At 45.3% G+C, this 18,426-nt stretch overlaps 1 protein-coding gene across 2 annotated transcripts in view; it reads right to left on the reverse strand.

Annotated features, from left to right (window-relative positions):
- ROR1 (receptor tyrosine kinase like orphan receptor 1) overlaps positions 1-18,412 on the reverse strand; it is a 152,348-nt gene extending 133,936 nt beyond the window's left edge. For both annotated transcript variants that reach the window (XM_041421702.1, XM_041421701.1), the window contains exon 1: positions 18,252-18,412. In XM_041421702.1, coding sequence (XP_041277636.1) covers positions 18,252-18,354 — 103 coding nt within the window. In that variant the 5' untranslated portion in view covers positions 18,355-18,412. The remainder of the gene's footprint in view (positions 1-18,251) is intronic.
- Positions 18,413-18,426: the final 14 nt, after the last annotated feature.

Below are 18,426 nucleotides of genomic sequence, written 5' to 3' on the forward strand. Positions count from 1 at the left end.
AAAACCCCCAGATCTTATTAAATAAGTTATCACAAAAATATGAAAGTACATCTTTGCAGCACATCAGTCCAGGCACATCATTTTTTACATGTTTTATATGGTTTGGGTTTATGTGCCTTTTCCTTTAGCTGCACTTCATGTTTCTCAACAATCTAATATTTCTGACACACAAAATTTATTTTCTTACTTCCCAATGGTACTTCCCATTCTCATCCAACACATATCAATGGCCTAAGCTACATATTATCAGCCTCAAGAATATCATTCCAGAAACAACACCAAAGGATGACAGGTGGTCAAAACCTGCTTTTTATCCTTTTTCTGCTTTCCATCATCCAGCTCTTCCCACTCCAGCTCCCCCTAATCCAGGCAAATTGAGTGCAAATATTAACTCTAATATAGAAGTTGTGCTTGTTTCTCCATGAGCAGCTCCTCTTCCATCCCTGGACCCCTGAGAAAAAGCAGCTGCTGCAGCCCAGAGAAGGGGAAATCCAAACAGATTACACTCAAGTACTGCTTTATGGGAGATTTAGGAGAGACCACAATAATCCTAAATCTGATCCCCTGCACGACACACGCCACAATTCCCTATATCCAGTGGTTCTGCACACATCCCACTGCTGCTGTGAGCACATTGTTCCCAAGTCAGGCCTGATTTAAAGGCTCCCAAGTGAAGAAGAGCCTCCCACATCATTTGACCGTTTGTTTTCCACAAATAGCTCCTTTCAAAGTGGAAAACTCGCAGAAGAAAATGAAGTTGGCTCCCTTGAGCTCAAGCTGGAGATTTAAGAGTTTGTCCCCGCTGCAAACCACACTGAAATGGAGAATTCCAGGAGCAAAGCTGGGCAGCAGGAATGGGGCACCAGAAGGTCCATGTGGGGAAAAGGCCTCTCCTGAAGCATCATCAGGTACAGAGAGCCTGTGCCAGACACCCGAAATAAATGATGTGTCTTCACAGCCAACCAGTCTGATTCATTTCTGCTGGCTGAAGTCAGGGTATTTAAAACAAACTCTGAACAAAAATACCATTTTTGTTTACAAGACTTTGCTCTCCGAATGGTTGTCTCTGAAGGTGGCATTTTCCAGCCAGCTCAGGCCTCTGGGTGCTGTGAGGGATCCTTTGGGAATGCTCCTGGGTGGCTTCAGGACTTACAGGCGTGTCACTGTCGCTATCAGAGCCCCAACCCTTGGCACCCATCCTTGCACAGGGGCTGGGCCATGGATCCCAAGGAAGATAAGTGCACAGGGAATGGCTTTGTACCCAAAGAGCCAATTCCAGAATTAGCCCTCGGCCTTCATTCTGGGCTGCTTTAGTGGAAAACTACACAGCAAGATTAAATCTGCAGCAAAACCAGGATTAGTCCAGCCCAAGAGTAGGTAAGGAAGGACAAAAGCTGTTCTCATCCCAGAGAACATCCTGTGGCCCCCTCTTCCCTGATCTCCCTGCCTGCCTTTATGAAGTTCAATCAAAAATTATATTTTGTTATAGCCCAGTCATAAAAGTTTGGATGAAACCAAAAGAAATCTCCACTGGGCTGTAGCCTGTTAATGATACCGTGCTCTCCCCTGGCTCCCTGCCAGAGAGTGAACAGTGCCAACATTTGCAGACTTCCAACAGGAAATTAAATAACTGCCCTGTTGGAAATATAAACCCATTTACAGTGGTCAGGCTTGCATTTTCCAAAACAACGATACAGTTTGTGCACGTAAAGCTCGAGGAAAATTTGTCAGAAGATTCAGCCAAGCGAATATGAAACAAAGCCTTATGGAAAGGTGTTTTACACAGGTCTCCAAATTAGAGCTTTGTCAGGTGTATTTCCTGCCCTGAGGCTTCTGGAGGAACAATTCTGGGCCCTTCAGTGCACACACACATCCCCCATGGCTGAAGATTATCAGAGCTCCTGCTTATTTTATCATTTTCTATATTCTTTCATTTACTTCTCAAGAATTGTTTTGGGGAGCATATATAAAGTGCTGCTGCAGGTTTGGGAGAGCCTGGGCTTGATTTTTAACATGTTTGGTGACTTTTGGTCAAATCTCTGTCCAGGATACCCTTCCTCCTTTCACACTTCATCACACAGAATCATGGAATCCTGGAATGGTTTGGGTTGGGAGGAACCTTAGAGCTCATCCTGTTTCAACCCTGCCACTTTCCACTGTCCCAGGTGCCCCAAGTCCCAGTGTCCAACCTGGCCTTGGGCACTGCCAGGGATCCAGGGGCAGTCACAGTTTCTCTGGGTAACCTGTGCCAGGGCCTGCCCACCCTCCCTGCCAAGAATTTATCCCTAATATCCAACCCAAACCTCCTGTCCTTCAGTTTGAAGCCATTCCCCCTTCCCCTGTCACTAAACATCCTTGTAAAAAGTTCCTCTCCATCTCTCTTGAATGTACGTTGGAATGGAGAGGCAAACTCCTATTTTAGTCACTGGAGTTTCAGCACTGCCATCACCACCACCGAGATCTACACTGTGGAAGTTCCAGAGAAAGGAGTTTCCAGTTCCTTCCCAGCAGTTTGAACAGCCTGGACTGTGCCATAAACCTTGTCCAGGCCCCACAAGTACAACACACAATAAATATTATATTCTGGAAGCATTATTGACTAGCAAATTTGACTCTCACCTTCACCATCCAACTGTTGAAACCTTTTCCTCTGCTACCTCCCCTTCACCTCCCTGCTGCTGACATTTAGTCAGAAATCACACAGACACACAATCCAGGAAAGAAAGAGGCAGAAAGAATATTCAATATCTATATTCAATAACAGGAATATTCAGCAGGAACAGCAGCAGTGGAATTTCCACACTTAAAGGATTTGAAAACCATCCTTCACATTTTTGGCAATACTAAGATAGTGACAACTGTAGTGTTGTTCTCTAATATTATTTCTTTGTTGTTCTTTAATATTAATCCTTTGCACCCTGCAAAAGTACAAACCAGAAACACCTTTTCATTAATGAAACCTTCCTTACATTCACTGTAAATAGTCTAAAGTTGCAGGTACAGAATGCCCCCCTCCCCCCCATAGTGCTACCTTGTATTTTTGCACAGTAGGGCCTTTCATTGAAGGATCTGAACTTGCATTACACAGGTGGGTAAACATTATTATCCAGCTTCAGTTGGATTGTTGCAAGTCCATGGCAAACCTGCAGCAGAGTCATTCCCTGAAGGGCAGATGCCCCTGGAGCCAGCACTCAGCCCTCCGGAGTAAAGACAACTTGCAAAAGAAAGAGTCTGTGGGATCAACCCACTAAGAAAGTTCCTCCCACTAATCAAAGTCATATGGAAAGGATTGCTTGAAAAAATCCTATTTCCTTAAGAAACTCTTCTAAAATGGATGGAAGCGTCACAAGAAGAGATTATCTACCTTTGTATTTTCAAGCCTCACCTTGAGTTCTATGTGTATGTACATGAAACTGAGAGTTGTGCATGTATTTAATGCCAGTGAATAGAAAGACATCTTTGCATCGCTGCTTTTTTTGCCCCTTCTCCTCCTGCTCTTCCACCACACAGGCTGGGTTGAGGCCCTTGGAAAACACGACCAGTGACAGCACTGCCCTGGCATGCAGTGAGTGATCTGCATCTTTCAGATTCCCATTCTGCAGAAGCCATTGGGCTTGGGAGCAGGAAAACAGGCGAGGAAAAAGCAGCACATTTGCAAGTGGCAGGAAAAGCAGCAGCAGCAGGGGCAGAGCCCTAAAAAGCCTCAGCGAGCTCTGGGATGCCCCAGGACACCACTAAGCAGCAGTCAGGTCTCACTTTCAAGCCTCACTCCTGTAAATGAAAAGGAACTCCAAGTCTCACTCACTTAGGCGCTGCTCCAGGAAGGCACTCAGGCGGGATGCAAGCACAGAACGGGCCCGTTTAAATCAGCTGCACTGTTTACAGCCCCAGCCCAGGGGTAAGTGCTCTGCTGGACTGGGGCCTTGAGCAGCGATTGTTATTGAACACTTTCTTTAAGTTATCCTGCCAGTTCCTGGTGCCTCAGCAAACCTCATCTCTTTCCCATCCGCTGCATCCCCTGTTGTTCCTTGAACAAACACAGATGTCCCCAGTTCGAGCACTGAGATTCTGCCACCGCAGCCATCTAGGAACCAGCAGATATTACATGCACAGGGGACTTTCTCATTTCAAAGATTTCCTCGAGACAAGAATAAATTAGCACCATTCACTGGCAACAGAAGAAAAAAGGCAAAGTGAGGCAAAGGGAGCTGATAGGAAAGGGGAAATCAACAAAACAACAACCTCCATCCCTTCACAGTACAAAAGCCCATCCCAGTATAAGAGACCTGTGTTGTTCCAGAGGGGAGCAAAGATAGGAGGTTCTTGATAGAAACCACTCTAAAATTATCATAGAAAACAAATCAGCCCATTTCAATAAATCAATAACCTCTTAAACAAAATAAATAACTAAATAAATAAATAAATACTCTCAACAAATTAATAAGTAAACAGCTAGAGAGGAGGTAACAGCTGGAGGTGTTTTCCCTCCCCACAGCCACTGCCTGGGGAAGATCAGCGGGAGGAGTTCTCACTTCTTGCTGTGGCTGATAAAACACCAGACCCTGCCACAGGATTTGCCTGCTGGGAAGGACCAGAGACATCTGCAGCAGTGTCCTTTTCCAGCTCTGCCCAGAACAGCCTCCCTCCACTCTCTCCTTGCTGTCACAGCCCCCAGCCTCGGGGACAGCCCAGGGATCCCAAGGACATCCCATGGATGAAGCGTCACCACAGCAGAGGGATAGAGAAGCACCAGCAGCTCTTTGGCCCCTTCCCCATCTCTGCCCCACAAAGACACCCACAGACAGCAGAGGAATGTTTCCAGGAATCAAAGGGAACAAGTTCTTTCAAAGCAGAGCTGAAGAAACTGCTTAAACAGACCTCAGAATAGTCAGCAGGGGATCCCTTTGGAAAAACAAGACTCCCAAGGACCGTGAAGAAGAAAAACCACACTGGAGAGCAGAGATTAGAAAAGAGGAAAGAAACAGCATGAGGAGGAAGGGGTATCATGTGCTCTGCTAACTGCACCTCTTAATTAAAAGAACACAAGTGTGGCTCAGTGAAACAATGTGCCTGCACATCCCTGCTGCAGCACACATTTATACAAGGGATATATTCCTGTTCTTCCAAATGCTGAAGGGTTTGCATTCATCTGGCTGCAGCATGTTACAGAACTGCATTACAGCAAGTTAATCTCTAGCAAGTCTGGGCTGTTATTCATGTATTGAAACATAAGTAAGGTATTATTGGTTTGGAAGCTGTCAAGACATTCTCTGTGTGCTGCAACAGGAGTCAGAACCAGACATTATTCAGCCCCTACCCAAGGCTTCCATTGGACACTGGAAAAATCAAAGACCAGAAATCCTTTGGGGTGTTGACATTATTTCCTAAACAAAATCATCACCAGTGTAGTTCCCCTTCACATAAAACTAATTTTATTTGAGATATAAAGCTTCTAATATAAACAAAGTTTCTGAAAGAAAAAACAGGTCAATCATTGCAGCTGCCATGGCAAATAATATTGCAGATTTTTCATTTATTAATACTCCTACAAGCTCTGGGCATGTGAACATCTGCAATCCTGCTCCCCAGTACCTTTTTCCCTGAAAATTAAAGTGGTACAGATGGATTTTTTTTATTTTTTTAATAACCCTAGTCAGTAAAAAAATGGAAAATAAGAAGAAAGCATTAAAAAACGACATTGTTATTGGTGTGCCTGTGTTGTATTAGCCCAGACATGTCTGTGCTGGGAAACAAATTGATTGCATCTCTTGGTAAATCAGCCCCTCTGTGGAGAATGCACCAATCTCTCCCCAGATTAAAGAAGAAGCATCTGCTTATAAACACAAACCAACTGAGGAGCTGGCACTGCTGCAGGACTTCATGGCTCGTGTTTCTCTGCTCTTCATCATGTGCATGTAAGGCTGAACTACAGCATATCTCTAACACCACATCAGGGGCTTCAGGTAAACCTCTAACTGCTCCATCTGTTCAAAAAATGCATTTAAAGTGATCTTTTAAAAAAATAAAATGCATGCAAAGTATGTGATGGAGCATTTATCATGGACTCTCTGACAATTCATTACTAGCACTGGATACAGGATGCATTTATTCTGAATTTACTTGAGTGTAAGGAGGAACAGGTTTGATCAAAATATTCTCCTGTGGCTTTAAAGATCCAGTTAAGCAAAGCACATTCCCAAAATGAAAGAGATGTTAATAGAGAACATGGAAGCAGTTATTGGCTGACACAAGATTCCACTGAAACCCAAACAACCCCCAGGACCTTGAATTGCCAATAGCAATGATCCAGCAGAGCAGCTCAAAGGCACAGTCCCGAGTGGGCTCTGCTCCTCCCGAGGAATGTGAGTGAAAAAGCAGCTGCACTGTGGGATGTGCCTTCCAACCCCCCAGCATTTCTGAGCCAGCCCTTGACCAAAGGCACAGCAAAGCCCAAAATTCAGTGCACAACGTTTCCCCTCCAAAGCTCCACCAGCTCGGTCCCTCAGAGGGCAGGTTTGTCATTAAAACACAAGAAAATAACAAAAAATAACCAAAAAGTCCACCCTAGCAAGCAGGCACTAAAAATGAATTTAGAAATATTTAGTGCTTGTGCTCTCCAGAGGTGATCCTTCTGCATCTTCAGACATTGCAGGATCCAGAAATGAGCTGGAAACCCCAGAAATAAGTCGGATTAAAACAGGCCCAGGGCAGAAAGTGTTGGTGCAGGGCAGACAAGGGCTGCCAGACCCTCCCCTGCCAGGTGCACCCCTTTTCCAGCACATTTTCACCTGGGCTGGTGGCCAAAATAAACCACCGAAGTCCCAAATCCCAAACATCAAAGATGAATGAGCACAAAGTATCTGAAATGTTTCCTAGTTTGGCTCAAACCGGGAAATTCTGCAGAACTCTGAAAAGATCAAGCTCTGTGCAGCAGGAAAGAGACACTTGAAGCTGCCTCCTCTTTCACTTCATCAGAACAAATGTTTGATAAATTCAGGCAAAATGGAAAAATCCTGAAGATTATAAAATCCTTTCTCTACATATACAAAAACCACTCATTTCATAACTCTATGCAGTGATGAGAAAAGTAATAAAAGCCAAAAAAGCCACGTAACAGACTGAAAGAGGAGTTGCTTCCCAGTCAAAATTTTAAAACACAGCATTAAACATTTCTTTTTTTATCTTTATATTCCTCCAAAATTTGAAAAGTTCTTGCTCAGAGAATTATTGCTTTCCTTGAACTGCACAAGAAATTATTAAATATAAGTTCCAAGAACAAATACTGTCTCAAGTTGCAACAGCTTTCACCAAGTACTGCAAATGTTTTCCTGACACACAAATGGAGTTAAAATTTGGAAATTCTTTCGAGTCCCACGTTCAGTCTGAGAAATATTCCTCACAGAAACGGTGTATTTTCATTAGGATTTAACTGAATTCTATATTATTTATTAGTAGCCAAATGAGACGTCTTTTGTGCACATTTTTGGAGGAAAAATTGGGATATTATCATTAGGGTTGCTAGAGAGCATGAGAACATATATGGAACAAAAAGTGCAACCATTTACATTTGGCTGCTCATTTGAACCCCATGAATATTTTTGGATAATATTTTGTTTGGAGAAATCCAATCCCCCCCCTGAGCAGCGTTTTTCCTGTCTGCAAAGCCTGGTTTGTCCTTCCCTGGGCCAGCCCTGGAAGAGCAGCCCCTGTGTGCTCCCAGAGCCAGCGCTGGAAGTGACACTCATCTTTCACCCCTGCCATGAGCCAGCCCCACATCACGCCCAGATCAAAACCATCCCTGCTCCCCTGGCATTTGGAGCAGGAAGCAAAGGGAGCACCGCATCCTGCTTCAAGACTAAATCCCAAGGATTCGAGTTTCACACGTTCTGCAGAGGGCAGCAGCTCTGGGAAGGGGCAAAGCACAACCTCAGGACAAAAACACCATCCCAGTGGTACCAGTGTCCATTTGGATAGCAGAGATGCTGGGAACACTCAGCAGCTGTAGCAGTACAAAGCATTTCTCCCATTTCTTTAAGCACCACATGTACTTTGAGTGCAACAAAGTCCCTGAGAGCAACTGCACTTCTCTGTTTTTCAGGATAAAATATTGCAGGACACTCTGCATTTGATGTGTGTCTGGAAACAAAGCAGCAAACACATTTTCTAGGGGAAAAAAAAGTGGATTTCAGTCTAAAAATAAGGAAACTATACAAAAATAAATTTTCAGTGTACTTTGTTTGTGTACTGGTGACAAGTACCATCATTAGCAGGACTGAGTTCATTCTTTGGAGTTCTTTTAAGGCAATAATATCCCACACCAGGGGTGGGCACATCGTGACTTTCACGTGGAAAGTCTGTCTTCCTTTACACAGGAAATATTTCAGCTGGCTGAAAGCAACTGCCCGCTGAAGTTACTAAAAGATTCATTACATGCATCCTCTAAAGGATTCTGGCAGAAAATCTGTCAGGCTCTGCTGCTCAGATTGACTGTGTTAATCAGCACTGCTGAGTGACTGAGCCATAACCATGGTCTTTAGGACCTTGTAGGATCTCTAAGACAGCAAAGCAAGTAGAGATCAAAAACTATTTCCCTGCTGCACCTCAGTCCTCTTCAGTGTAATCCCCAACATCTCTGGTGTCAGTAATTCCCAGTAAGAACAGAGCAACAAACAGCAGGATAAAATCAAGCCTTGATACCTGATGAAATGAAAGCTAAATTAGCACAATAATCCTTCAAGAACATAAGTGCCTTCTCAAGGAGCCTGACACCAGCTTATACAGGAAGGGCAGAAAAAAGCCTATAAAATTCACTTCAGTGGGATAATGCAACAAAAGCTGAAGAAAGTTGAGCCTCCTATAACCACACATCCATCCCTTGCAACATTTCAAATGATTTTACAGTTCTCCTGACAGATCTGTACATAGACACCTCTCAGCAAATTACATGGAATATACACACACCTAATCCCTCCTTGCACTGCTGAGACAGAATTCTTGCCCTCGGGCCTTGTCAGTTATTACAATTAGTCCAGGTGAAGTTACCCTTGATAATCTCAGGAGATAATAACTGGCAGCAGGAATAGGATAACAGAACATCCGACAATTACAGGGTTTGGGTAGGGGATTTCTGTGGAGCTGACAACAAAATAAACAACACCTGATGTACAGACCCGTGCAGGAGCCTGAACTCTGATTTTCCCAGAGCAGAGGCAGTGCCAGCATTGCTGTCCCTGCTGTGACCCTGCTGGATGGGCTGTGGTGCCTGGGGCCACAGCTTCACTCATTTACTGACAGAGAAAACTCCAGTTAAGACTTTGCTGCTGCATTCTGTCAAAACCTTCTGAAAAAGGGGATTGCTCTCAGAGCTAACCATGGATTTTTAAAGTTGGATGTACCAGAGGTACTTCACAATAAATATGAGACCAAAAACTTCACCCAGTGCTTCAGAGCTCCAAGCCCAGAGCCTTCAGAATGCCCTTGGATGAGAGAACTGAACAGGACTGAGTCTTCTCTCTTGGATGAGGAAACCAAACACAACCCATAAACTCAACAGAGCAACCTTAAATGTTCAGATTCCCAAAAATCCCTGTAAAGGTGCCCTGCTTGCAGCAGTCACTTCCACCACAAGATATTGTTACCAAAGGCCTCATGGCAAGGAAAAGCTGTCAGTTTGCAGGTGGTCTCTCCTTCTTTATTGCATGAATTCCCTGAAAATTCACTGTCCCTGCTATCGACACCGAGATCACCTTTTTCTCTTTCCCCCAGTTCCAACTCTCAACTTTTGAAGTTTTCAAGACAGATCAAAGAACCTCCCCAGAACCATTAGGACCTACAGAAATGCTGAAAGCAGAGCCACAAGTGTGACCAGTGCCAGATGTGGCTCCCCAGTGAAACCAGTACAGGAAGGAAGGAATGGCCCAGTTCCCTCAGTGCCCAACCTAATTTGTCTCACCCTGAACAGCTCAACCAACAAAATATTGATATTGACATTCCCTGGAGGTTTTCAGCCTGGAATGAGAGAGGTTGGTCACACAGCTCCTCATATCAGGACCATACTTGCTGCTGGGAAAAGTAAGAGATAACAGAATATAAGAAAATTGTCTAAGTTCTGCACATAAAATACTCTCAAGTTTGTGAACATTTTACTGCTGATTAGGGGTCAGAAATGCTCACTAGGATTTTTAAAAAAGATCAATCACAAACAGAGAATGCAAGAACGTAAATCACATCCTACAAACAGGCTCTCAAAAGGAAAAGGGCAAATCAGATATCATCTCTCCCTACAGAACACAAGAAAATCAGGTCAGTATTTTCTGTTAATCCCTGATGAAATATAATTTTGCTAATATGACTCTCCTACAGTGAGAGGATGCCTTTACAGCTTCTTCCCTTGTCTGGGCCTCTTTTTGGAGAATTTGTGTAGCAGAGGGGAGTGAAAGGAGCAAAAACCCTTTAAGGGTTTTTACCAGGGTGTCCCAAGGCCTTCCTAAAGCTTTTTGCTGTACTAAGAATGCAGTTTATACACAGGTAAAATGCTACTGTTCTTGATATATTGAAGAACACATTTTTTTTCAACACAGAGCAACAAATACTGCACAGAAAAGATAATGACAATATCCAGCTTATGGGAATGACCCAAAACTTGGGAGAAAAGGGGTTTGGAGCTCCAATGGTGCTCCACTGCTGCATGCACTAGAATGCATTCTGTTATCCACAGCAGGTTTCAATTATTCATCTCTTAATCAACTTCAGATTGACTTATTTAAAAGGATGCAATTTTAACAATAAATCTCATGGACAGTGTTAATTAAGAGCTAAATCTTGCCCTGAGCTGGACGCCCAAAGTCTATGAGAATGTTCACAGCCCATTTATTTACTCCAGCATTGTGTCAGTTATTGAATTACAGTAAATTAAAAACACAGTGACAGAGCAATAGCTGAAATAAGCGAGGCTTGTTGCATCTCACTTACAAAGGTTGCCAGACTTGGGCTCTGTCAGGCTGCCAAGAAAAGTGAATGTAAAAGTCAGGGGCCCTCAGTTCAGAAACATCCTCTGGTGAGCATGAAGTGTTGCAGCCTCAGAGATGCCAGCAGGCAGAAGCAAAGGTCCACCTCGAGCTCTTCCCTGGCCTCCTGAAAGCATTTAATGATATAAATCCATCTTCCTGACAATCAGCTGGGAATCAAGTGACCTCTTGTCACTGTAGGTGAAACTCACTGAAAGCAGAGCTCAACGTGGTGCTCTCTCCACTCAGCACGTTCTGGAGAAAAAGAGATGTCTCCACCGTGCTACAGATTTTCATTAAATTCACAGAGAGATAATGTGTTTTATAAAGAAAAATCCAAACATATGGAATGAATAATTAACATACACAAAAAAGAATTTAAAATGAAAACGCACAGAATGCTTGTTACTTATACAGCACATCAAGTACTTCAGAGTAAACAAAACAATTATAAAGACACTTCCTTTCATTGGAAGCCAAGTTAATTTTGGAGAAGAGATGCTCACCCATGATAACTGACCCCTTACAGGAAAAACTGGGAGAGGCAAGAGCTGTTGAAAATACAATGCAGACTGCACGGGGCTCAGATATAAACTAACTGCACAGAGGTGCCACAGGTGAGATATTCCCTGTACAACAAGGATGAAAATGAGGAGAAAGGTTGGCAGAGGCTTTGCAAAGAGGACCTCACTTGAAGAAAACCAGGTCTAGTCTTAGTTCTAACACTGATTTTATTTTTCTATTGTCTGCCCAAGCTTGTGTCTTCTAGAGACCTCTGTGGGTTCAGTCACACTTATCTTTGAGGATGGAAGCTGAATTCAGAGAGAGAATTCAGCTACACCTTAAATGTTCCACGATTTAAGGAGAGGATGTCAACATGCTAAGAGCCAAAAGCCCTCACGAATTTTGAAATTAAGGCTACCCAGATCCCAGTCCCTCCTTGTCCAGCACAGGTTCCTGCTCTGCAGGAGCAGCCAAGGTGTTCTGTATGGACCAGCCACAGCATGGACAGCCTCAGGCAGCTCATTACATTTACACCCTCCATCCTTTAAAGCTCAGCTTGGCATCTTCAGGGGGAATTGGGCCACCAGAGCAGCTTTGCAGAGGAGTGTTCACACTGTGGCTGTGGAAGTGCACATCCTTCCAGAGCCAGCCTCAAGTTCCCAGGGTAGGAAAAGCATCCCCTACTCCATTCCCAGTCTCTGGAGGGAATGTGTGAGGAGGTTACAAAGCATTTTTCCCTGGCTTATCTCTGATCTCTCCACTTCCCATGGCCTGCTGCTGCTCCAGCTCCCAGCTCCACCATTCCAGCTTCTTCCTGGATCTGCCTGGAGCAGATGTTCAGGGCTGTGCTGCAGACAGACAGAGCATCTGGGAACGGGACAGGGGGACAGCCCTGGGAGGGAAGGAGCAGAAGGTCACAGGAAGCCCTTGTGCCATATCAGTTTCAGCATATGACCTGAGCAACTTGAAAAAAAGCTTTTAATAAAATACAGGCTTCCTCCAGAGCCTGCACGAACTTTTCTCAAGAACTCACCCAGTTATGAAACTTTCCCAGTGCATATTGGGATGGCAAAGTCCTAACTTAAAGCTAGTCCCAAATATCTGAGAGTGAGTGAAAGCACATCTCTGCACAGCCCAGAGCACCAGCAGGGCTTATGGAAATCATGAGACATCTGCACAAAGTTCCCAGCATTTCTGCTCCAGCTCCTGGGGACAGTGGCTGCCTGCACATACAGAGACTTGCCTTATTTGTTATTTTTCTTAGCTTTCCTTGACACAAAAAGCAGACAGATTTTCTTTGCCTTCAACATTCCCAGGGCACAATAAATACACCCAGGATTCCTGTCTCCAATGTGACATCACAGAATCACAGAATCCTGAGCTGGAAGGGACCCCAAAGGACCATCCAGTCCAACTGCTGGCCCTGCACAGACACCCCAACAACCCCACCCTGTCCTGGGAGCGTTGTCCAAATGCTCCTGGAGCTCTGGCAGCCTTGGGGCTGTGCCCATTCCCTGAGGATCCTGTGTAGTGCCTAAATACCCTCTGGGGGAAGAATTTCTTCCTGATACCCATCCTAAACCTCCCCTGACTCGGCCTCAGCCATTTCCCAGAGCCACTGGTAACAAGAGCAAAGAGATCAGAAAACCTCAGCAGGGCCCAGGAGGGTTAAGCCAGGCCTGGACCAGCACCCCCAGATTGGCAGGTTCCAGCCAACAGGGACACAGCAGCCAGCCCCCAGCAGCACCATGATCCAGGACATGTCCTGCAGGACCATTCTGTGCTGTCCTTTACCCTCTCTGATCAACCAGACCCCACACAGCTCTCCAGAGGGGTTTGTCAGGATATCAGGCCCAAAAACCCCATGGAACTCAGAGAAGAACAGCAGCCTCGACCCGAGCTTTCTCCTGCTCCTGACTTCTTCCTGATACCCATCCTAAACCTCCCCTGACTCGGCCTCAGCCATTTCCCAGAGCCACTGGTAACAAGAGCAAAGAGATCAGAAAACCTCAGCAGGGCCCAGGAGGGTTAAGCCAGGCCCAGATTGCACCCCCAGATTGCAGGTTCCAGCCAACAGGGACACAGCAGCCAGCCCCCAGTAGCACCATGATCCAGGACATGTCCTGCAGGACCATTCTGTGCTGTCCTTTACCCTCTCTGATCAACCAGACCCCACACAGCTCTCCAGAGGGGTTTGTTAGGATATCAAGCCCAAAACCCCCATGGAACTCAGAGAAGAACAGCAGCCTCGACCCGAGCTTTCTCCTGCTCCTGCCCTGGGTGTGAGCTCCAGGGAACTTGTTGGGAATCAGCAGGGAAAGGGCAGCTCTGCACACACATCCCTGGCCCCACAGCCCGTTTATCCCTGTCAGGCCCTGCTCCATGGCACTGCTGTGCCTTCTGCTCCCCTTGGTGACCACTCTGCACCGTTTTTTCAGGAATCCTACCTGACAAGCATCCTCCAAAGCTGTGTCCATCCCACCAGCACAATCCATGGGATTCTTTCCACAAGCACTTCCTTTCATCTACTGCCCTGCAGATTTACTTGGAAACAGTGGCACTGCAGTGTCTCCACTTCAGGAGGAGATCCTGGAAAGCAATCTTCCTCACGCCGGGATGCTGGCATGGAAGCAGGCTGAGGTTATTGCTTTCCTCACTAAAGGGTTCCTTTCTCAAGCTACTTCTTTTCCCCAAGCTGCCTGACTTTGGCAGAGCACCATTTTCAATATTGCACTGCATTAGAGTCCAAATATAGGCAAGTTCTTTTATTTTACATTATATTCCCTGGTGGACTTCAAAGAACTTTACTATGAAATAATAGTAATGTTTAGAGCTTTATCATCACATCACACACTAGTGATATACATTTAAGTTGAAATTATTCAGTTTTTCCACCTTGGCAAACTTCACAGTGTAACCCCCCCCAACCCCCCCAGCTATCCTGTCATTCCAGCCCAATTAAATGACATTAAACATGTCCAAGCCTCTCACATGCCACACTCCTGGCAAGGACAGCAGTGACTCTGCTTGTAAACAGACAGAAAAAAAAACAAAACCCACAAAAACTGTAACTTCCTCTGCAGCACCTGACCAAATGAAACTTTACACCAAATGTAGAATTTCAGGAATTTTAAAGCACTTCATCATAAAGGATGTAAAACTGCAATCACCACCCCCACAGAAGCATCCTTCAGCTAACACCAGTATTTTGTTGTTATTTACAAAGAATCATTGACAACTCCTCTCATTTATTCATTTCACTGCTGTTCCATTTATAAATGTGCAGATTCATTGACTTTCAATATGTCCTTGATTACAATGAAAAAGAAACAAGAAAAGCCCTGCAAAGCCACTTCATTATTCAACTGTTTGGGGCTGGGGCAAACCCAGAATTTCTTTGAGCTCAGCTTTAGGGAGCTGATTTCAAGACACAGCACGGGGTTTGCTGATTTTTAAAAGCAGGAACCTGGATCAAAGACAGCATCTTAGCAGCAAAATAAGTGCATTTGCTACTCGTTTAAGTCCCCGGATCCGGAGGAGTGTGTCAAAATGCAGGCTGGGTGATGGGTGTGACAGCTCCACCTCTGCCCGCCCGGTGTGAGACTCTCCAGCTGTGCCAGGGAGGGATTTCCCCTGGCAGAGCGGTGCCCATCACAGGGATACCCACCCAAGGTGACAGCACACCCAGGAAACACCTCGGAAAGCAATTCCTGACAGCTGCTTCTGGAGAGACAACATTTCACACAACAGCATCGAGCCTGCAGTTGAGGATGACTGAGGGGTTTTTTGGTTTTTTGTTTCCAGGGCACGGGGAGGAAAGGTTTACACTTTTTCTTTTGTCCGAGTTAACTTTCTACATGTTTCTGGCTTGCAAGACAATCGCTGTGTGTAAAGCAGCTGCATTTAGTTAGAGATTTTTTAAAAGAGTTTTCAACTCGGAGGTGCTCTTTGGAGTCCCAGCAGACTGCTGGATTTCTACATCTGTTTCTAAAGAGCAGGATCCAGTGTCACACCTCAGGGAAACTCTTTTTTTCCCCCCTCTCTTTGCCTACTTAAATCCATACACAAGCTTTAAAATACTCCCCTGCCTAACTCTCATTTGCAACACTTTAAATCCCTGCGAGGACGTAATTAACACAGCAGTTTCAGTAGAAGTTAATTATGGAAACAAAGAAACCATGTCCTGAAGATAATTTGCTGCTACTTCAAGCCACTTTTGTCAAGAAATAGAAGGCTACAACCTCAAACAGTGACATCTACCCTCATCCTCTTAGAGGCTTAAGGCAACAAAAGCATTTTGTTTGTTTTTAAACTCATTCCTGGATGTAGCAGAAGCAGCAGCCTGTGACCAGGGATGAAACAATTAACCACAGCGACTAATCAAGAGCTGTGGAACTTTATCTCACAACTTTCAAGGGAATCAGCAGCACCCCCACAATCTAAAACACAATCTAGAGATCTGTGGGTTTACTCCAAGCTTCTAAAATGTTTTTCTATTACTCACACTTCTTTCATTGTGACTCCTCACAAAGTTCCATGATCTGGAAGAACAATAACCGAGCTGAACCGGGACTATCCAGAGCCACACGCTGCAGAAAATATCCAAGCTGGAGAGGTGCTGCTCCTTAAATTGACATTAACTTTGTGCTTTTATTTGGAAGGCTCGGGCCAGCCCGTGAGCACCCTAAAGGCAGTGAATGGACCAAGCTCTTGGGGTTGTTTTGCTCCCTACAAGGAAAGGTCATGGACAAAAAGGCAGCAGCAGGAGACAGTGGTCCACTTTTTTTTTCTGAACATGTCAGGGCCAAAGTGTAGGGACTGAAGATTCATCTGGGCTGGGTTTCTGATAGAGCAAATTCTATTTACCCAACCACTACAGTCACCTTAAAGAAACCTGTAAAACTTTTTAGAACAGGCTTTTTCTTTGTTTGGTTTTTCTAATTGGTGTTGGATGTTCAGGTTCCCTTATTCTTCCACAAAACCTAGTATGTGGTTGAACATGTGATAGATGTCTATCTATAGAAAATAAATAAATCACTTGATCTGCCCATGAATCCACGCTGGAAGCATATGCCAAAGATATTATTCAAAATACAGGAAATACTTCACTGTGGAAAGTAACTGTACATAATCACAGACCACAGTCCAGGCTGGAGGGGAACTGGAAGGATCACCTGGTCCAGCCTTTTGTGGGAAAGGGAGCCTGGCTGAGATTACCCAGTCTCATCTTGGAAACCTCCAGCCACGAGGATTCCACCACATCCCTGGGGTGATAATTCCAGTGAATTACTGTTCTCACTATAAAAAAAAATGCTTTGTTATATTGAGCTGAAACCCCTCTTGGTGTAACTTGTACTACACGACCTGTACTGTAATGACTACGTTAATAAATAATGACAATATTAATATATTCACATAAAGGTGAATTCATGCTCAGATAGGTACCTCCCAGCAGAATGCACAGAAAATAAGGAATGGTACATTTCAGACCCAATGTGATCAGTTGCTTTATGTTAATGGGGCTTTATTTTTCCCTTCCAGGCTCTTTGAAATTTGAAAAAGAAAAAAAAAAGAAAAAAAAACCACAACGTCACTTGCATTGCCCTAAAGCTTTGAAACTATCTGCAAAATCAGAGGGGAAATAGCTTTTTTTGCTCCTTTAAAAAAATACAGCCATTTGTTAAGCATAGGCAGCACTCCCTGGAGACACTAGAAAACAACTTTTGAAAATTTTCCCATTGAGATGTCATGAAGAATTCCGACCCCAAGCTAGAACTCATCCAGCCATTGAATGTGCTCCACGAGACTCCAGGGACATGGGGAAGTCATTCCAACAGATCCACTCCCTCACACGCACCCCGGGAACAGGGAACAGCATCCTTAGGGACAGCGGCAGAAACCCAGGCTCCGGGATACGACAAGAGAGTTTTATCTGTTAGCTACAAGCACGTTTTGAAAGGCAGTTATCCCACAGTATCGACAATTTGGGTTAAATATTGGCTTTTTCCTTCAACTTTTTCTATTTAGCGTTCACTTTTTCCACTTCTTTTAATGTTAAATACCGGCGTATTATCAAGCAGCGCTTCTCAGAGGTGCGTTGTGACTGAAGCACCCAGCACACACCGCTTTGGAGGAGCCGGAGCTCACGTACATCCAGCTCTCAGCGAAATTCTCATGCAGGCGTCCAAAAACACTGCTCACTTTTTACTGACTTGGCCTGAAGGAATCAGTCTTTTTCCAATTCCAGCTATCCCAGCTCCAAGGTCCCTTTATGCCTGGGCTACGCTATGTTTTACACATAAACCCCTCGCAAAAAGGCTGGAGTCAGAGCCCTGATAGAAGGATCGTGGGACAGATATCACTCGCTAAAAAACGGAGACGCTTTCTTTTGGTTGCAAATAAACAAACAGATAAATAAATAAACATTTCTGAGGGATACACGGGGGGTGGGATGGCGAAACCCGCACTGAGAGCCGGATCCAAGGGCCAGGTCCCCAGTGCGATAGCACACCTCGGGCACCATCAATCACGGACCGCAAAGCGGGACCGCCTGGCAATGCTTACGCTGGGACCGCTCACCGGCCCCAACACTTGGAAAGAGCTTTTTTACCAAGCAATTCAACACAGACCGGGCGTAAAGCCCCCAGCTGATTAACGGGAGGCGGCGCGGGGGCAGCCGGGCTTCCCTCGGTGCCGGCCCGGCTGCCCTCATCCCGGCCGGGACCGCCGTGTCCCCCTTACCTTGCGTGGCGTCCCCGGGCTCGGCGCGGCTCCCCGCTCGCAGCAGCAGCAGCAGCGGGAGCAGCAGCGGGAGGCTCCCGTCCGCGCCGCCCGGCTGCTGCATTCCTGAGCCGGCGCTGCTCCCGCATCCACCGCGGGGCCGCCGCTCCTCCGTCCCGCGCTGTGCCGGCGGGCG

Source organism: Onychostruthus taczanowskii, unplaced genomic scaffold, assembly GCF_017590055.1.
Source record: "Onychostruthus taczanowskii isolate IOZ18803 unplaced genomic scaffold, ASM1759005v1 scaffold7, whole genome shotgun sequence".
Taxonomy (NCBI): Eukaryota; Metazoa; Chordata; class Aves; order Passeriformes; family Passeridae; genus Onychostruthus; species Onychostruthus taczanowskii.